The sequence below is a fragment of the Emydura macquarii genome, unplaced genomic scaffold, assembly GCF_026122565.2.
Source record: "Emydura macquarii macquarii isolate MOO-44397 ecotype Brisbane River unplaced genomic scaffold, CSIRO-AGI_Emac_v2 contig_1483, whole genome shotgun sequence".
Classification (NCBI taxonomy): Eukaryota; Metazoa; Chordata; order Testudines; family Chelidae; genus Emydura; species Emydura macquarii.
This window is the reverse complement of record NW_027131620.1, coordinates 7,375,975-7,392,825: the sequence shown is the minus strand read 5'-3', so window position 1 is coordinate 7,392,825 and position 16,851 is coordinate 7,375,975. Positions and strand designations below refer to the sequence as shown.

Here is a 16,851-nt window from a genome sequence, read left to right as displayed (position 1 = left end):
AGTGCAGTGGACAAGTATTTCATGGGAACCCGTCCAGAGAGATCTCTAGGAAATTTTCCTGGAGGTACTCGCCAATCCTGTGCCAGAGACTCCTCAGCAAAGTTGCTTTCTTTCTTCCCTCATTGGAGGAAACTTTCCTGCGCTAATTGGCAATCACTTGTGTAGGGACCAATGTGGCACACAGGCAAGCAGCATAGGGACCCGATTTGAAGCTGGAGGAGATGCACCCTAGCATGCCTGCTTACTCTTAGGAATGAGATATTGGTTTCTATGGCCTCCACCTGTGGAAAATGGTGGCACAAGTTGAAATTTTGTCCCAATACCCCAAACAACCAATACCCCACCTGCACCAATAACTCAAACAACCACCCAGAACTTTTCCCCCAGCTTCAGGCATTTCAACATCCCCCACTGGAATCTTTTGGTCTGGAAAGAAAGTCCCTGCTTGCAGCTTTCTGTACAGGCTACTGTTCCTGAAGGTGTATGCGTCATGCACCTTCCCTGACCAATTTGCGAAACGTCCACGGTGATCCACAAGCTCCTGCAGTACCATAGAGAAATACCCCTTTCTATTGATGTACTCCGTTGCAAGATGGTTCGGGGCCAAAATTGGGATAAGTGTGCCATCTGTTGCCCCCCTCAGATCAGGAATCCTGTAGCTGTGAAGCCATCTACTATTTCATGCTCATTTCCAAGACTCACAGTCCTTTGTAGCAGAATGCGATTAAAGCCCTGCACACTTGTGATAACACAGCTACAATGGTGGACTTCCCAACTCCAAACTGATTAGCGACCAACTGGTAGCAGTCTGGATTTGCCAGCTTCCACACGGCAATCACCACGTGCTTCTCTTCTCACTATGGTGTCCTTGCGCCTCAGGTCAGGGGTGAGCTCCGCAGAGTTCCACGAAGGTGTTTTTGCGCATTTGAATGTTCTGCTGCCACTGCTCGTCATCCCAGACCTGCATAATGATGCGATCCCACCACTTAGTGCTTGTTTCACAAATCCAAAGGTGGTGATGCACCGTGTGCAGATGCTCCATGAATGCAAACAGTAATCCGGCGTCGTTTGTTTGCATGGCACACAGCAGGTCAGGCACCTCGGATCCCAGTTCCGATTGGGAGCTAATGATATGCTGCATGACCAGTCGCAATGTGTTCAGAACACTGACAACAGTGGAGGACAGTGCTGGATCTGTCCTTTCAGCTAGAGATGGCTGCTCCTCAGGAAACTGGGGCCATTGAAAAATGCTGCAAAATGCAGTCAGAATCCCATGGAATGATGGGATGGAATTCACGGCATCATGGGATGTCAAGCCTGAACCCATGATGCACTGCGCTCCTCTCTGCATTTCCACAATGCCTAGCGGCACAAGGTGGCGAGTTGCACAGTGGGATAGCTGCCCACAATGCACTGCTCTCACTGTTGATGCTAGAGCACCACCTGTGGATGTGCTTCCGTGACACGATGAGAGCTGTGTGGACAGGCACAAGCATTGTGATTACAGCGCTTTCTGATCATCGCTGTAACCAGCGTCAACAACACTTTCTAGTGTAGACAAGGCCTTAAACTAGATCTAAACTTGGCCCTTTTGAACCTAAGAGTCTGAAATTATAGAGGTTTTATTTACTGGTGCTCAGAGCAAGGAAGATATTATGTGCCATTCCTGAAGACACATGTTCTTCCTTCCAAGTTCTTAGTTTGAATTTATGTTTCCATATCCAAAGAGTAAACCCATGTTGTTTCAGTTTAATCTCATTGCGATTTGAGATTAAACAACCCCAGTAAAGAACAAGAGCGAAGTCAACAGCTCTCAGCAATTCTGAGAACAAAAAGGTTGCTTTCTCTGCACAAAGTCAAGGGACGGGGTCTTAGAAATTTAAAGGTGCAGAACTCAGAAAACAAAGTCATCTCACTGTCATAGCTACTTTACACCATGCAGCATCAAATTAGGGTCAGGGAATGTACCTGAACAACTGGAAGAAGTGCTTAGCCCATTGGTGCTGGGCATATGGACATACTAGTGGTACAGCAAGCCCACTGTATAAGTGATTAAGAAATACAAAAGATAACCTAAGCCTTTGTAAGTAAACAAATGAACCCATCTCTGACAAGTTTGCTTCTTTCCTATGCTTATTTTTTCCCTCTTTAAATTCTGCCACTTATTGTTTTCTTTATAAGCCTTAAATCAAGACATGTTTGTAAATAAACAAGATGGTGGCATGCATACATAAAGCTTTTAATAGACATTTAGACCCTCACACACAGGTATCAGAGCTTTTCAGTCAGACGGGCATCTTAATAGCTCTGAACGGTAACAATAAAGCTAGCACTTCCGGATCAGCCTTTAAAAGTTGGTGAGCTAACAACCTCCACATTCCTGAAGACCATTAAAACAATGCTGACTCCTGCAGATCATTAAAAAACATGTGGAGAGCAAATGTATCCAACCCAAGCAATTCATTTCATAATGGGATTTGTGACAGCTGGGCCCACTAGCAATGGAGCAAAACTGCAAGTTGGCACAAATGTATTGGACTTTTGCAGATTAGGGTTTGGAAGGCATTTGCCACATGGCACATAACTAGTTTGATGTATCATATGTACCCATGAAATGAATACTGAATTGATCCAAGTGAATACACACATTAGGACCAGAAGTGCAGTGCGGTTTGTGAAAGAGAGACAATGAGAATGAAAACAACAAGGAAAGGGAGTTGACTTATTGGTCACTAGATGACAGGGTAGACAGTAGGTGTTCAATGAATTACTCTTCAGGAGAAGGGCCTTGGAGATAGGTAGCTAGAACATGAGCAGTGTTAGAAAGAGAACACATGCCACTGCAAAGACCTTTAATAAAATCTGATTGCCATTTTAAATTTGCAATATCTGCCAGTTTTACACGAAAAATACAATTTTCATTACTTACACAATCTGATCCTCTTGTTCAAAATTTGGAGATTTAGGGCCAGATTCTTACTACAGCAACACCAGTGTAAATTTAGAGTAACAATTTTGAAGCCATTTTGGGAGTTGCTTCAGATATACACTGGCACGGAAATTGAGATCCGAATCTAGAGACCACATTAGATCGGATAACTAGTGAACCTAGTGCAGTCATCCATACAGCAAATGCTATTGACAATTAAAGGTCAGAGAACTGATGGCAAGGCTTAAGAAAACAGAAATCAGGCTGCTAGGAAGAGAAGCAAAATTACTGGTAGTAGAAACAGAAAGAAAAAATTAGAGGATTATTGATCTAAATATCTAGTCAGCAGATACAGAGTACAATTTGGAGTTGTTTTACTTCTGTGGGCTTTTCTGAGATGTAGAAGTCTTATTTAACCCCTGATAGTAAAAATGGAGGCATATAAAGATGGAATACGGAGCAGTGAAGCAGCATGACATTTGCTTGTTTCAATGCTGCAGCTGGGCAAACAACTCAGAATTAATGATTTATAGGAAAACTTAACCCTTTTTCCTTTACAAAGATTGTCAAAAAAACAAACTACAGTTTTTATTCATTTATTTGATATTCAAAATTCTTTGTTAAATATTTTGTGTGAACAAATGTCAGCCTCTGGACTGATCATAAACTGTTCCCTGTGAGCATGCCTATGAGTATTAGGAAAGTGTGATTCGGTACTCAGCGTGTATGATTGCTCACTGACACTACAGGGCATTGTTTCTGTGTGGATGATCTAACCCTTCTTAACTGCTTCTACCCACAACTAATTCTGTGTTGTGATTATGGTTAGAGACCAGAAATTCACTTTTTACAAATATTTATGAGATCTTGCTCTCGCAAATATTCATGAAGGGCAAAGAGAAAGAGGCTAACATGGAAGAAATGAAATTCCCTGTAGCAGTCACCAAAATGAACCTGAATAATTTTTCTCCCTATTCATCCATCTCACGTCAGCTGCAGCTGGGAGTGACTACAATGCGCTGCTTGATTTTACTCTACTATGCTTGGCTGTACAGTTCAGACTATAGATTTAAGACATAATGCAAAGTCATAAAGTCATCATGTGAACTTATCATTTCCCTGTTTATTTCCCTTTCCTCCTTTGAGAGATGCTTGTACATATGTGCTGTCTAGTAGTGAGCAAGACAAAAATAAACTCTAGGGTTAAATGACTTCAGTAAAATCTGATGCAGGCTGGAAATCAAAATGAATTATCACCTTTCCAACAGCATATGACTTCAGACAGGCCAAGTCTAGAGGTCAGTGAAAGGATCTTTCACAGTCATACCAGTATGAAAAAAAAATGGAACCTACATAACGTGAGATGAATAGGACAGGTTTAAGAAATAATGGTAAATTGGCAGAGCAAGTATTTATCTCATCATGCAAGTTCAGACTGAATAACAATCAATTCCAAAATAGCTAGCGAGAGAAAGATTAAAAAAAGAATTAAGAAAATGAAAAACTTCATAATGCAGCCATAGAAAATGAAGCAAAATAAATTACAGATGAATACAAATAAATGTTACAATATTAGGATTAAGTGAAGATATAGATGATAACATATCTTAAGCAATTAATATTTTATATGATTCCTGTGTGATGCCTGCTCATAACTGACACATGAGATTTATCTCAGACAAGATGCTTGCTGCAGATCCGGGTGCAACTCTGCAATATTGCTTTGTAGGAGTCCATGTGTATCCTTTTCTTTGATTTCAGTGCATGTGGATTTGCACCTGTTGAGTTTCAGGCATGAACGAATTCAAAGTCAACTTCAGTCAAAATGATGAGTTTCAACCTGGATTCATTTTAAAATCATAAATGAGTCCAGGGTGGATTAAAACTGTGTGAGTTCATTTGAAAGACTCCCAAACCCGAGCTTTCAAGACACCTAGGCTGACCATCAAGTTTGTCATTACATCTAAAATGTAGATGTGTTTTATGTGGTTTCAGGTTCCACATTAAACGTTTTGAACAGTTGTTTCTTAACAATCAACTCAGCCCAAAAAATTCTTACTTCCTCCTCATACCTGCAAACTGAGATGATGCAAACCCCAGAACAAGAAGCAGCAGGCACTTGGGAAGGACTTGTTTTGATTCCCACAAGCATCCCAGTGGCTGAAATCTTGCTTCCTTATTGAGAAATCTCCTTTTCTTTTTTGTTTGTAGTGTGGTTCTTTCTGGTGGTGTTCTTCTGGAAAATGTATCCGTTAGTATACCAGCAAGGGGGGTGGGCATGGTCTGCAAATACATGGATCCAGCATGCACACATTGGTGTTGCAGAGACTGCTGTCATGGACACTATTGATTCACATTACATTGTAATGGCCCCTCTCTATTCTCTTTTTGGGCTGCAGTCCTTGGCAGGGGTCAGTTGCTTGTAGAAACTAGCCTGGAAGAGGAGGTCAAAAGGTTTCTTGCTAAGGAAAACCAATTCCCTTCATAGGTTAAATAACAGGGTCACTGTCACTTTCCCATCATGGATAAGTGTGAGTAGACTCATTTTGCCTATTGATGCCATTAAGGGCCTGATCTTGCAAGTGCTTCAAGAGGACTGAGCTCTGTTGACTGTCATGTGCACCAGGTGAGGTCCCTGCTGAGCTCACCGGATTATGAAGATCATGGGACACGCTGGAGTTGAGTGTCTGGCTGTTGCCAACTCTTCCAATTCTATTCCAAGCCCCACAGTGTTTCATAGTTTTTTTTTTTCTTACAGCCATTGCTCCTGAGGATCATGTCATCATGGGAGAACCACCCCTTTCATTCCTAAAAATAAAGGAAGTTTCTGGCCTTCAGCTTGAAAGTGTGAACCCTAAAGGTTCAAACGCCAGAAGACAAAAAAACTTATTATTTTTAAAATCTCACAATTTTAAGCCAATCTCATGATTTTTGGAGGCCTGACTCATTATTATTTGTTTGGGTGTGTGTGGTTTTGTTTGTGTGTGTGTTTGTTTGTTTGTTGGTATTAATGTAGTGTCTAGGAGCTCTAGTCATGAACCAGGACCCCATTGTGCAAGGTGCTGTACAAACAGAACAAAAATACGATCTTTTAAGCAGCTTGGGGGTTGGCAACACTTTTTTCTGCTAGCTACTGTGCTTCTTTTACCTGACATTATAATAATCACAGTCATGATGAAGCAGCAAGTGTAGGGCAGGCACTGCTCTTTTGTTGTTCTTGTTTATTCCAGCAGGACTCCTCATTGTTTTACAATGGTGAATAGAGACACTGCTCTCTTTATTTGAAAATCCCTTACACTCTTAGTTAAAACAAACTTACTGCCTGGTGAAAGCACTGTAAAACAGCGCATTGCTCACAAATCTCAAGTACTTCAGGGATAGGAAGGAAATGACGTTAAATATGTTTGAGCATCTCCAGATTCCCCATTCTTCTGGTGCCAGTTGTAATTTAATTTTATTATTTAATTTTATGAAAGGCAAACAGAATTGTGGACACGTTATAGCACTTGCTTACATAAACAATAGAAGAGTGCCAGATAGACAGAAGGGCTGCAGCAGTATAGATTATTATGGGTTACAAAGCTGAGCCAAAGCCGATAAAAAAATTCATGGAGACTTCAAAGTGTTCAGTATCATTCAGGATTCGTTCCTCAGCTGGCGTAAGCTGGTGTCGTTCCAGTAACTTCAGTCCAGCCATGCTGATCTATACCAGCGGATCTGGCCCTATATGCATAATGCCCAATTTCCACTGAAGTCCCCCAATCTGATTTCCTAAGAAGGACTGACAGCCATCAACTACCAATGAACTGAATGTCTCAAAATCCTGAAAGATGCTGAGCATTGTGATTCCCACCCTTATGGAAAAGTCTTACAGAAAATAATAACCTTTCTGTAGGCTTTTTTTTTTTTTTTTTTTTTAAGAAAACCCAAAAACACATCCTATAGAATTCTGTATGATGAGTCAAAAAACAAAAAACTTGAGAGGGGATATTGTTCTCTCTTAAAATCTAAAAGCTTTTAGAGCAATTTCTACACAATTCTATTAGTTTCCTATTAAATTCCATAGGACTTTTCCTTAAAGGACTGACTTCAGTGGGCATCACAAGGCTCCGCCCCTCTCAGGATGAAGCCCGTTGGGAGTAAAGGATGTGCAGTATCTTGCAGGATTTGGCCCACGGTTATATCAGAAAGTTCTATCAAGGTTTTGTTCTGAATGAGTTCATTCTCCTTGGTCCCACAAACAGTTAAGTGAATAGCGGATGAAATTCTGAAATCCGGAGTCATTTCTTAGACAGTCTTCACATAAGCAAAACTCTTACTAAAGGCAATGGGAGTTCACCTGAGTAAACAAAAATTGGGTGAGGGCTTTAAGATTTGGGCAACAGGCTTGATTAAATCTTTAAATTTCTCTTAATTCAGGTGACTCACATGGGTTCAAGACAGGAAATGGCAATGACTTGGGATATGCACCGTACTCAATTTAACATGCTTAATCCCGTCGGAATTACAGCAAATATGATACCTTGGTCTTAACACAGTGTAGTCAGCTGCCCCAGGAAACCAAAGTCCCATCAACTTGTCATCTCTGGCATTCGGTACAACATTAATCTAATCCAATGGGATATAATCAGCATGGATTTAGCAAGAGACGATCCTGCCTAACTAATCTCCTGGAGTTCTTTTGAGCACGTTTCAGACAAGATTGATATTAGAAGTGTGCACAGGACATGATCTAATGGATTTATTCAAAAGGCTTTTGATAACTTTCCATATGATATTCCGCTGCTTAAACTGAATGCTACAGAGATTCCAAATTGGGCATGAGAATAGATAAAGAACTGACGACATAGTGGAAACAAATAAGGAGAAGAGCTATGATATATATTGGAACTAGAATTATTAAGTGGCATCCCATTGTTCTTCTCCACTACCTAATGGACCTATGCAAAAATACCATCTGTATTTGCTAATGAAAACTTATTTAGGACAGAGGCATACAGGAAAAGAGAGAAAAATGCCATTAAAGATATTACTAAAGGGCAAAACTACGTTCAGATAAGCATATGGTAAATTAAATATTTTGCTATCCGATAGATGTGAAATGATATATGTTGGTGGCAAATATATATAAACAAAAGTATTGAATGGTGTCAGACTAGTACAATATTACTCTAACGGGAATCATCAGCTAAATAACAAACTAATTATTTGTTATAATTAGCATACTTCTGCATAAATACATATCGAGGGCCAGATTTTCAAAAGTGTTCTGACCCACCATTGAGGCCTGAGTTTCAATTTCAGAATCGGGGCCAGAAGCTCCCATTGTTTGCCCACTGTTTAATTTGCCATATGCCGAGCCAAGTGTTGATTTGCAGTTGTCAATAGAAGCTTCTGGCTGCTGAGTATGTTTGAAGATTTGGGCACTCTGCTTAGGTGTCTGAGTGGGAGTTTTTGGGCCCTAAAGACAGGAATTATGAACTGTCAAGGGTCCTTGAATAGATATAAGAGAAATCGAGGGTTTGAAAGCAGAAAATCGAGAGGGATGCAGATAATGGATCATAATGGGCATAAACTGGATTCATTTCTTGAAAATTAACGAGAAACAGCAGAATTAACCACTAGGAAAGGCTGATGCAAATTCACTGGAAAAGCTAAAACATCACTAGAAAAAAAGCAGGTGAAATCAAATCAAAAGCAGAAATAAGAAAAATTAGGTAAAATCAAGCAATAAGATTGCATCCTTTGAAAAGCTGAGTATCTGAAAACGTTTTACAGGAAAGGGACATAGTCACATTTTTTTTAAAAAAAAATCACTTTGGTCTGATATTTTTCATCTTCTATTGTCACAGTTAACAGCTCCGATTACTATAACTGAACTTGATTACCAAGAAAAAAAGTTTCTCTTTTTTCCCAGTTCCTTTACTTTGTTCATCTGGCAACTTTGTCTATTTCCCTTGGATAGTTAGTCAGTTTCACGCATTTATTTGTGTAGGTCTTTCAAACAGCAACAGGGGCAAGAAAAACATTTAAAGAAAAGAAAATGGAACTGTAAAACCACAAGTGCCAAAGGAAATCAGCGACAGGTGTAATAACTGAGAGTACTGTTAACTCATATTTTACGAGTACTTTCTTTGAACACTGAGGTCCAGTTCCTCAGTTGATGTAAATCACCATCGCTCCAGTGACTTCAGGGGTTCAATTCTAGTTGACACCAGCTGGGGATCTAGTCCTACAATCCGTAAGAACTTTTTGAGTATAACCGTTCTTGTCTTTTGACTGCAGTATTCCGGTGAGGTTCCTGAGAACAGAGTGGAAGTTGTGGTTGCAAATTTGACTGTGATGGACCGGGACCAGCCTCACTCCCCCAACTGGAACGCTGTGTACCGCATTATCAGTGGCGATCCTTCGGGTCATTTCACCATTCGGACGGATCCTGTTACCAATGAAGGCATGGTAACTGTGGTGAAGGTAGGTGACTTCAGTGGGAGTCAGATCAAGTCAGTCTTTGTGACCCTTTCAGCTAATTACTCCCAGGAGGCTTCCCAGAAGTCTGCCATTATTTCATGTCGTCTTTGCTTGGGAGTGTCAGTGCTTGAATCCATCTGCTATTTCCCATCTCGCTGTAGTTCATGTCGTGCATACTGTACTGCAAGCTGCTAATTCTTGGCTTGCCACCCTCTCATTGGCAGCACCACCACAAGCCCCCGTAAACACTCACAGGATGAACTTAGGACCCAGTCTCTGAGCTGAACTTCAGGGTACTGCTCCTGCTTGTCTTCCCGGTTTTTGGCTCCAAGCTCCGGTGGAGATTGGATTCTATAGCCTTGCCCAGTCTGATGTATTCTGGGATTTGGAGTGCACCAAGCTCCATGGAAGGTTGGAGCATACCCCGCTGCATGGGCAGCAGCGCCAAACCTGGACATCTGGTATCTTATGAAAGCAGGGAGGGGAGGAGGATGTAGCATACTAGAAAGTTGTCATAAGGAGGGGTGAGGTTGCTGGTGGCAAAGGAAAGGGGAAGAAATCATCAGTAGCTGGTGCAGAGAAGGTTTTAGTCTAGTAGAGTTGCCTGAAAAGTTTGGGAACTATTGTTTCACTGATACCAAACCATCGACACACCTTGCGGGCCCGATACGCAGCTGGTGTAAATTAAAGCAGCTGGTTTCACATCAATGGCCCTATACCTATTTATGTCAGCTGACGATCTGGCCCAAAGACTCCTTGAGAAACATGTCCCCTGATATTCAAAATGCTTCCTTAGCCTACAGCTTGTTCCTTTCAATATTGTTGCAGAAGTAGGAAGTGAGGAATGTGAAGTTCAGATCTCTGCCTCATCCACTGTCATCCAGCTTCTATAATGTCCTAAATGCTACAGCTTGGAAGCTGGGACCTTAAAAGTATTTGGAATAGGTATTAAACTGCATTTCTGTTTGTCCCCTAAAGGACACGAGTTCAGTCTCCATTTGAGGGCTTGCTTCACATTCACTTACGTAAGACCAGCAACCCAGGCAGCGAATGCCTCTGCTGATATTAAATGCAGTCAGAACACAGCTACATTCATTCAACATTCAGTGAATCAGTTACTAGATAAGATTCCTACGGATGTTCCCACTGACTCTCAAGAAAGAGAAGGAAGTATGAATAGGTTGCTGTGATCTGAAGGAACTTGCCCTACATGTACCATGCACTGCACCTGAAAAGATTTATTTATGCTGTCAAGAACAGAGCTTGGCCTTTTGAAAAGCGTGACCTTCCCTTAACAAAAAGTTTGAATAAATACAGTGCAGCACTAAAGTTTAAAGAGCTGCACGATTAAAGAATGAAAACTGTGGGGGGAAAAACACTCCCTTGTAGCTAACAAATTGCTGTCATCTTAATACATTCCATCCTTATGGAAAATGGCATCAGTGAAATGCCATGCAGATTACTGTGGTAGAAATGTGTGAGTTTGTGAGCTTGTCCTGTTCTTTGCCCCTTAGGCTGTGTGTGTGTGTCTGCAGATGCCACTTTGCTGAAACTGTAAAGGACGCATCATTTTACCTGCTAGATGGTATTTCAGGAGGGCTTTTTATTTATCACTCTGATTGCTTTCTAATGAGGACTGACAGCCTGATCTGCTGCAACATGAGAATACCTTTTCAGATTTAGTTGGGTTGGGTTGGGTTTTGTTTTGTTTTGTTTAATTCTGCTTAGAAAACAAAAATTCAACAAGGCAAAATGAAACAATTTAACTTTTTTTCCACCTCGGCAGCTGATCTGAAATAGAAATGCCAACACTCACGACAATTTCACTAATAATTTAAAAAAAAAAACCTTTATTCTAATCTAGCAAAACATAAAGTGGCATGACTGTAATTTTAAAGCTACGTCAAAGAGAAAAACAGGGGATTTACATGATCGTCCTTGCTGCACCAGGACTTTTGCATAATGAACCATCCCTTATTCAGAAATCGCAGGCAAAAAGCAGGACAGATTTGTCAAGATGCCATTGATGCCAGTGTTGATTTTCCATTGCTCTGTAACCAATGGTGATCACAATGCAAAGAACCGCACCGAAAATCCTATCATGTTACACTGAGCTCAAAGCCTGGAACTATATTGAATGTCTTCAGTAGATAACCTCATCTGATCCTTCCGTACATTCTGTTTCTCACTTTTATCAAACTGGAAGACTTTCTCAGTGCTCTTCAACCAGGAAAATGAGAGAAAACTGCCTCTCATTAAATGTTCCTGGTGGGGAAGGAAAGACTCTTTGGATTTCACCTTCTAAATTAATACAAAATGTTTTACTGTGGGGGGATTGAGTGCAAAGTGACCTCAGACCACTCAGCAGTGATCACTACTTGTGGCATCTATTGACTGGTTCTTTCTCACCACCCAGAATGCACAGGTTCACAGACAGACTCTTGAGCTCAAGAAGTATGTTATTTATTTGCTGCTTCAGTGTGTGATCAATCCACCAAAACAGGGCACAGCACAGGGTTAAAAGCAAGCGCACCCCCACATTCTGGTGCTCGCCTTAAATACACTCTTACAATGTTATTCACTAGATAGTGTATAAACACGTTTTTTCGCCCTAGCGCTAAGATTAGTTTAACGCAGTTGTTTACCTGATTAGATTGCTGGCTCAGCTTTTTACCTGACTGTTCTCTTTCCTTGACAGACAAGCAGGCATCTTTTCACATGTCCCAACACCTAAAATATACATTCTACATATTATCATCCTACAGCATCTGAGTGGTCACCTAAGTTTAACTGCCTTGTGTCTACTCACTGGTTGGATCAGTGAAACTTTTTAAACACGGGAATAACAAATAGAGCCAGGTAATGAACCTTTTACTCACAATGGTGAACAGTTAAGCACATGCGTGTCCCCTTGAACTCAACAGGACTAATTGTGTGAGTAAAAGAGTTCACATCCTGGCCTATAGTAAGCAGCAAATACAATTCAATAGGGGTGTTCTTGTGAAGAACACTCGTCCTCCTCGAACAACTCCTTGTGCATGTTCACAAACTGAAAGGGGCACAAAGGTGTTCAAACCAAACAGCCATTGAGAATGCAAATGAATGTTCCCGAAGGCTGTCTCTGCAGCATTAAACCAGCTCTCAGCAAAATCACCTAAGAGTTGGATCACCAAAGGCTACAATTTCATTTCTGCTTTTGGTATCATTGCTGTAATGATGCAAGGCCCTTCTCTCCACTTCAAGCCTTGTAAACGGGGAAAGAGTAACTTCCCACACAGTAGAGAGACAGCAGAGTCTGAACACAATCTCCAAGAGCAGCAGTGGATGCCCTGTGGCAGCTCGCCCACTAACGTGGTATTATGTACTCTGCAAGGATCAGAGATAGGAATTTACAGTGGAGATGCTACTATTCATAATCTAACTCTTGACATAACAGCAGCATAAAGCAAATTTGTTCCCTTCAGTTAAAGATACTTTGAGAAGAGAAGGACACCGTGTAAGCCCTCTGTTTTAACCTGCTCTGCCTAAGTAACTGGAGCTGCTGTGCTCATAGGAAGCTGTGCTGTCCGTCCCAAGATGAGGTATCAGAGCCATGTTTTTGTGCACACAGTGAATAGCACCTGCAAAAGTGGGCCCACACCTCTTATAGAGATCCCAACGGCCTGACTGGCACATTCAACTAAAGATGTACACACAGACCCGCTTTTGTGGCAGCAATCCGTTGTCGTGCAAGTTAGAAGCTAAGACTGAAAATGTGGCCCTTGGTGTCAGAAATGTCAACTGGCTGGCAATGGCAAGTTGTTTCTTGAATTAATAAAGCCAAGGTGGTGTGGCACAGGGAAGGAGAAACATCCCAGGTGGCACTTGTGTTTCTGCGTGGGGTCAAAATGTAAGTATGCCCGCACAAGTGCTCCGGTTTAATGCCCAAATCACATGCAAGTCAGGTTTGCCTGTGCACGTACATTTGTGCATTTTCAAATTCCTGACATGAAGCATTGATTGTTGTGCACGTGGAAAGAAGGTGCACATAAATTGCTTGTGCTTTGGGACATTTGGGCTTGGTTATCCTAAATGCCATAGAAAGTTAAAGAATATATGCTTGGCCTAATTCTGCCTGTGGTTTCATGGGTGTAGCCCCAAACCAGGGCTGTTTTATGTTCCGCTGGAATAGAGAAGAACTGAATGCTGTTGAACCAAATGGGTAAGGGGTGTAAGAGTCACTCTCACAAATATGAGGTAAGTGTGGAAGTTCATAATCTAACTCATGAATGTCTGGGGACGTAACCCAGTTTTGGGCAAGAGAACTTCCAGGATAAAGATGGTTCTAATGTGAATATCATTTATTATATTCATATGCTGTTAATTTTAGCTCACAAAGAGGAATGTAAATAAATTATAGGCAGGACTGGTAGCAGTGTCTATTATTAAGGTTGCCCAATAACGCCCATTAGAAGACCCTGTTTTCAGTTGCTTATAACTTTGCCAAGTCTGAGAGGCTGTAATTTTCCATGCTGGGTGTTTGCCTCAGGCTGAATTTTTTTGGAAACTGTCGACCAGAACAGTTCAGCCATTTCTGAGAATGAGGCTAGAGGAGAAATACATTGTCTAGCCAATGTTAAAAAATTCTGGCAATCTTTTTTGGGGGGAGGGGATTGTTTTGGTGGTGGTTTTTAGTTTTGTTGTTGTTTTTAAAGTTGTAGCGCTTCCCATACTTTGGAGGAAGCACTTGTGACAGGGCCTTTGTAACAGGGATGTGCCTTTTGTCATCCCCATGAAAATCTGTCCAAATTTGGCCAAGTTAGAAACCTCTGAAAAATTGCAGTTTACACATGCATAGAGACTTCTTGGCAATTAGAAGCTAAATTCCTTGCAGATTCCATCTGCATTGGACAGACTCCAGCCTCAGCTGGATTTCCCCTGCAATTGCAGCTCTCGGCTGTTACAGTCTCTGCCATGTCCCGGTCCAGGTCCTGACACCTAACAGAGCAGAGAGCCTGAGTGGGGGGACAACAATGAGATTGGATGAGATGCCCAGGAAGGGAGATTGGAACAGGAAGCCAGTGAAGATAGGGAATATGAGTGGGAGGCGAGTGAAGGCTGGAATGAGGGGAAGAGACAGATCAGATGAGAAGCTGGGAGGAAAGGAACTGGGGGCTGGCTGGGGACAGGAGGTGGGGTGAAACTAGAACATACTGGGGTGAGACGCCTGAGGAGTGGAGACTGAGACTGGCTAGGTGAGAATGGGACTAGGATTTGAAACCAGGGGTGGAAAAGAGACGGGACAAGGACCCGTTGGAGAGGATGAGGCAGAAGGGGTTATGCCCAGGGAAGAAGTTGGCAGAAGAGCCACAGCACACTCCCTACCAAAACCTGGAGTGGATCCATAGAGCCCAAACTCTCACCTTTCCTCTGCTGTCAGCAAATAGCCGTGAAACTCACTGGCAAAGTGTCCCATCCCTGCCTAATACTGGCCCAGGTAGAGGAGGACAACCTAGCGCTGCTGTCATTTACTCTGGTAGCTGAAGTGGAAGAGGACTGTGTGGCGGATCTAAAGGTTTCAACCCTGCGGATGAACCCTGCGGGTGGCAATATGATACTGCATGGTGGAATTCTGAGATTTTTCTGTTTGCTTTTTTTAAAACCTCGGAAATTATAGCTAAAAAACGACATTAAAACAAATCATTAAAGCTGCAGAGTCAAGCTCTCAGAAGTTAGGAAATGCCAAATTAAGGTTGCCTGGGCAACCTTAAGTCACCCCTCCCCACCACACCCACAAACACACAAGGGTGTGTGAATGTGTTGTGGTTGTTTTTTAATTACATGATCACATACTATTTTTACACAGGACCCCTGCTTCATTCACTGCAAGAGATGCACCTGCTTGCTCTGTGGATAAACTGGGGTTTTGTAGAGAAGAAAACTGTTTGTAGAACCTCTGACTCATTTGTTGCAGACGCTGGAGGGTGTGTACTGGTGAGGCAAGGGATTGTGGGAGGAGAAAAGTTAGTCTCATGGTTAAGACAGTTAAATTCTACCCTGGAGAACTGGATTTTATCCTGGACCCTGCCACAAAGTTCTTATGTAACTCTGGGCAAGTCACCTAAACAAAACTTTTATAGTCCTGAAGGCCAAGACTATAATGGGGTTCAAAAAAGAACTAGATAAGTTCATGGAGGACAGGTCCATCAATGGCTATTAGCAAGGATAGGCAGGGATTGCTGTTTGCCAGAGGCTGGGAATGACCGACAATATGGATCATTTGATGATGACCTGTTCTATTCATTCCCTTTGAAGCACCTGGCATTGGCCACTGTCAGAAGATGGGCTAGAAGGATCATTCATCTGACCCAGTAGGGCCGTTCTTATATGTTCACAGCTGGTCACTAATTGTGTATTACTCGTTTTCTGGGCACCCAGCTTAAGACCTTGGATTGATGATTTTATGATTTTTTTTTTTTTTTTTTGCAGAAGTGCTGAGCACTCACAGCTGCAGCTGGAGTCAGTGGGAACTGTGCTTTGAGCACGTAAAATGCTATAGAATGTCAAGTGCTCTGAAAAACCAGGTCCAGGGTAGCTCAAATTGGGCACCCAAAATTGGTGAATACGTTTGACTTTAATCTCTCTGCAATTTAGTTCCCCCTCTGTAAAATGTGGACAATTATACCCCCTCCTTTCCCGGGGGGGTTGTGAAAATAAATTAGTTAATATTTGTGAAGCACTCAAGACATAGTGACAAGTGCCACGGAAAAGCCTCTGATGAGATTAATAATTTTGTCTTCAGAGCAGAGTTTGAATAGCGTTCAGAAAATAAGGCCTGGGGCACACGTCGATCAATGAGGAAAAAGTATTGAATAGCTGCTCATTAATTGAGCACCATCTGTTCTGTTTACTGACTGAGATGGGGTCCTGTTGAAAAAAGTACCATGTGATCATGTAATTAAAGACTGAGATAATGCATACCCACAAGGGGGCTGAATTAAGGTTGCACAGGCAACCTTAATTCTGGAATTTCCTGTCTTTTGTGTGTTTGACTTTTAATCTGAAATAATGTTCTTTTATTGTGTTTTTGTGTATGTAATATATCATATAAATACACATACATCTCTCTCTCTCACACACAAACACACATATATATAACAAAAGAAATACATGAGAATCAGATTCTGCCTCAGACATGTTCTCATCCAAGAGGTAAGATATTTCTGGACTAGTCCTCCTCCTGTTGGCCTAATCAATATGTAGCATTTTCAGTGACATGAAGATGAAAAGTGCTAGCCCAGTGTGAAGAACTGAGAACTGGAAGGAACAAACCACTACAAGGTCTGTCCCGTCACATCTGATTAATGCTCACCCATTGCATACCCATTTGCCATCCATACGCTCAGATAAACCATATGGTGCCTGAGAGACGTACAGAAATGAAATACAGTTTGAGGTTAATATCTATAGTAGTG

General features: G+C 41.7%; 1 protein-coding gene across 1 annotated transcript in view; it reads left to right on the top strand.

Moving 5' to 3' along the window:
• The window catches only part of CDH4 (cadherin 4), a 570,898-nt gene that overhangs the window by 522,807 nt on the left and 31,240 nt on the right, over positions 1-16,851 (top strand). Inside the window, exon 9 of the mRNA XM_067554133.1 lies at positions 9,215-9,400. Coding sequence (XP_067410234.1) covers positions 9,215-9,400 — 186 coding nt within the window. The remainder of the gene's footprint in view (positions 1-9,214; positions 9,401-16,851) is intronic.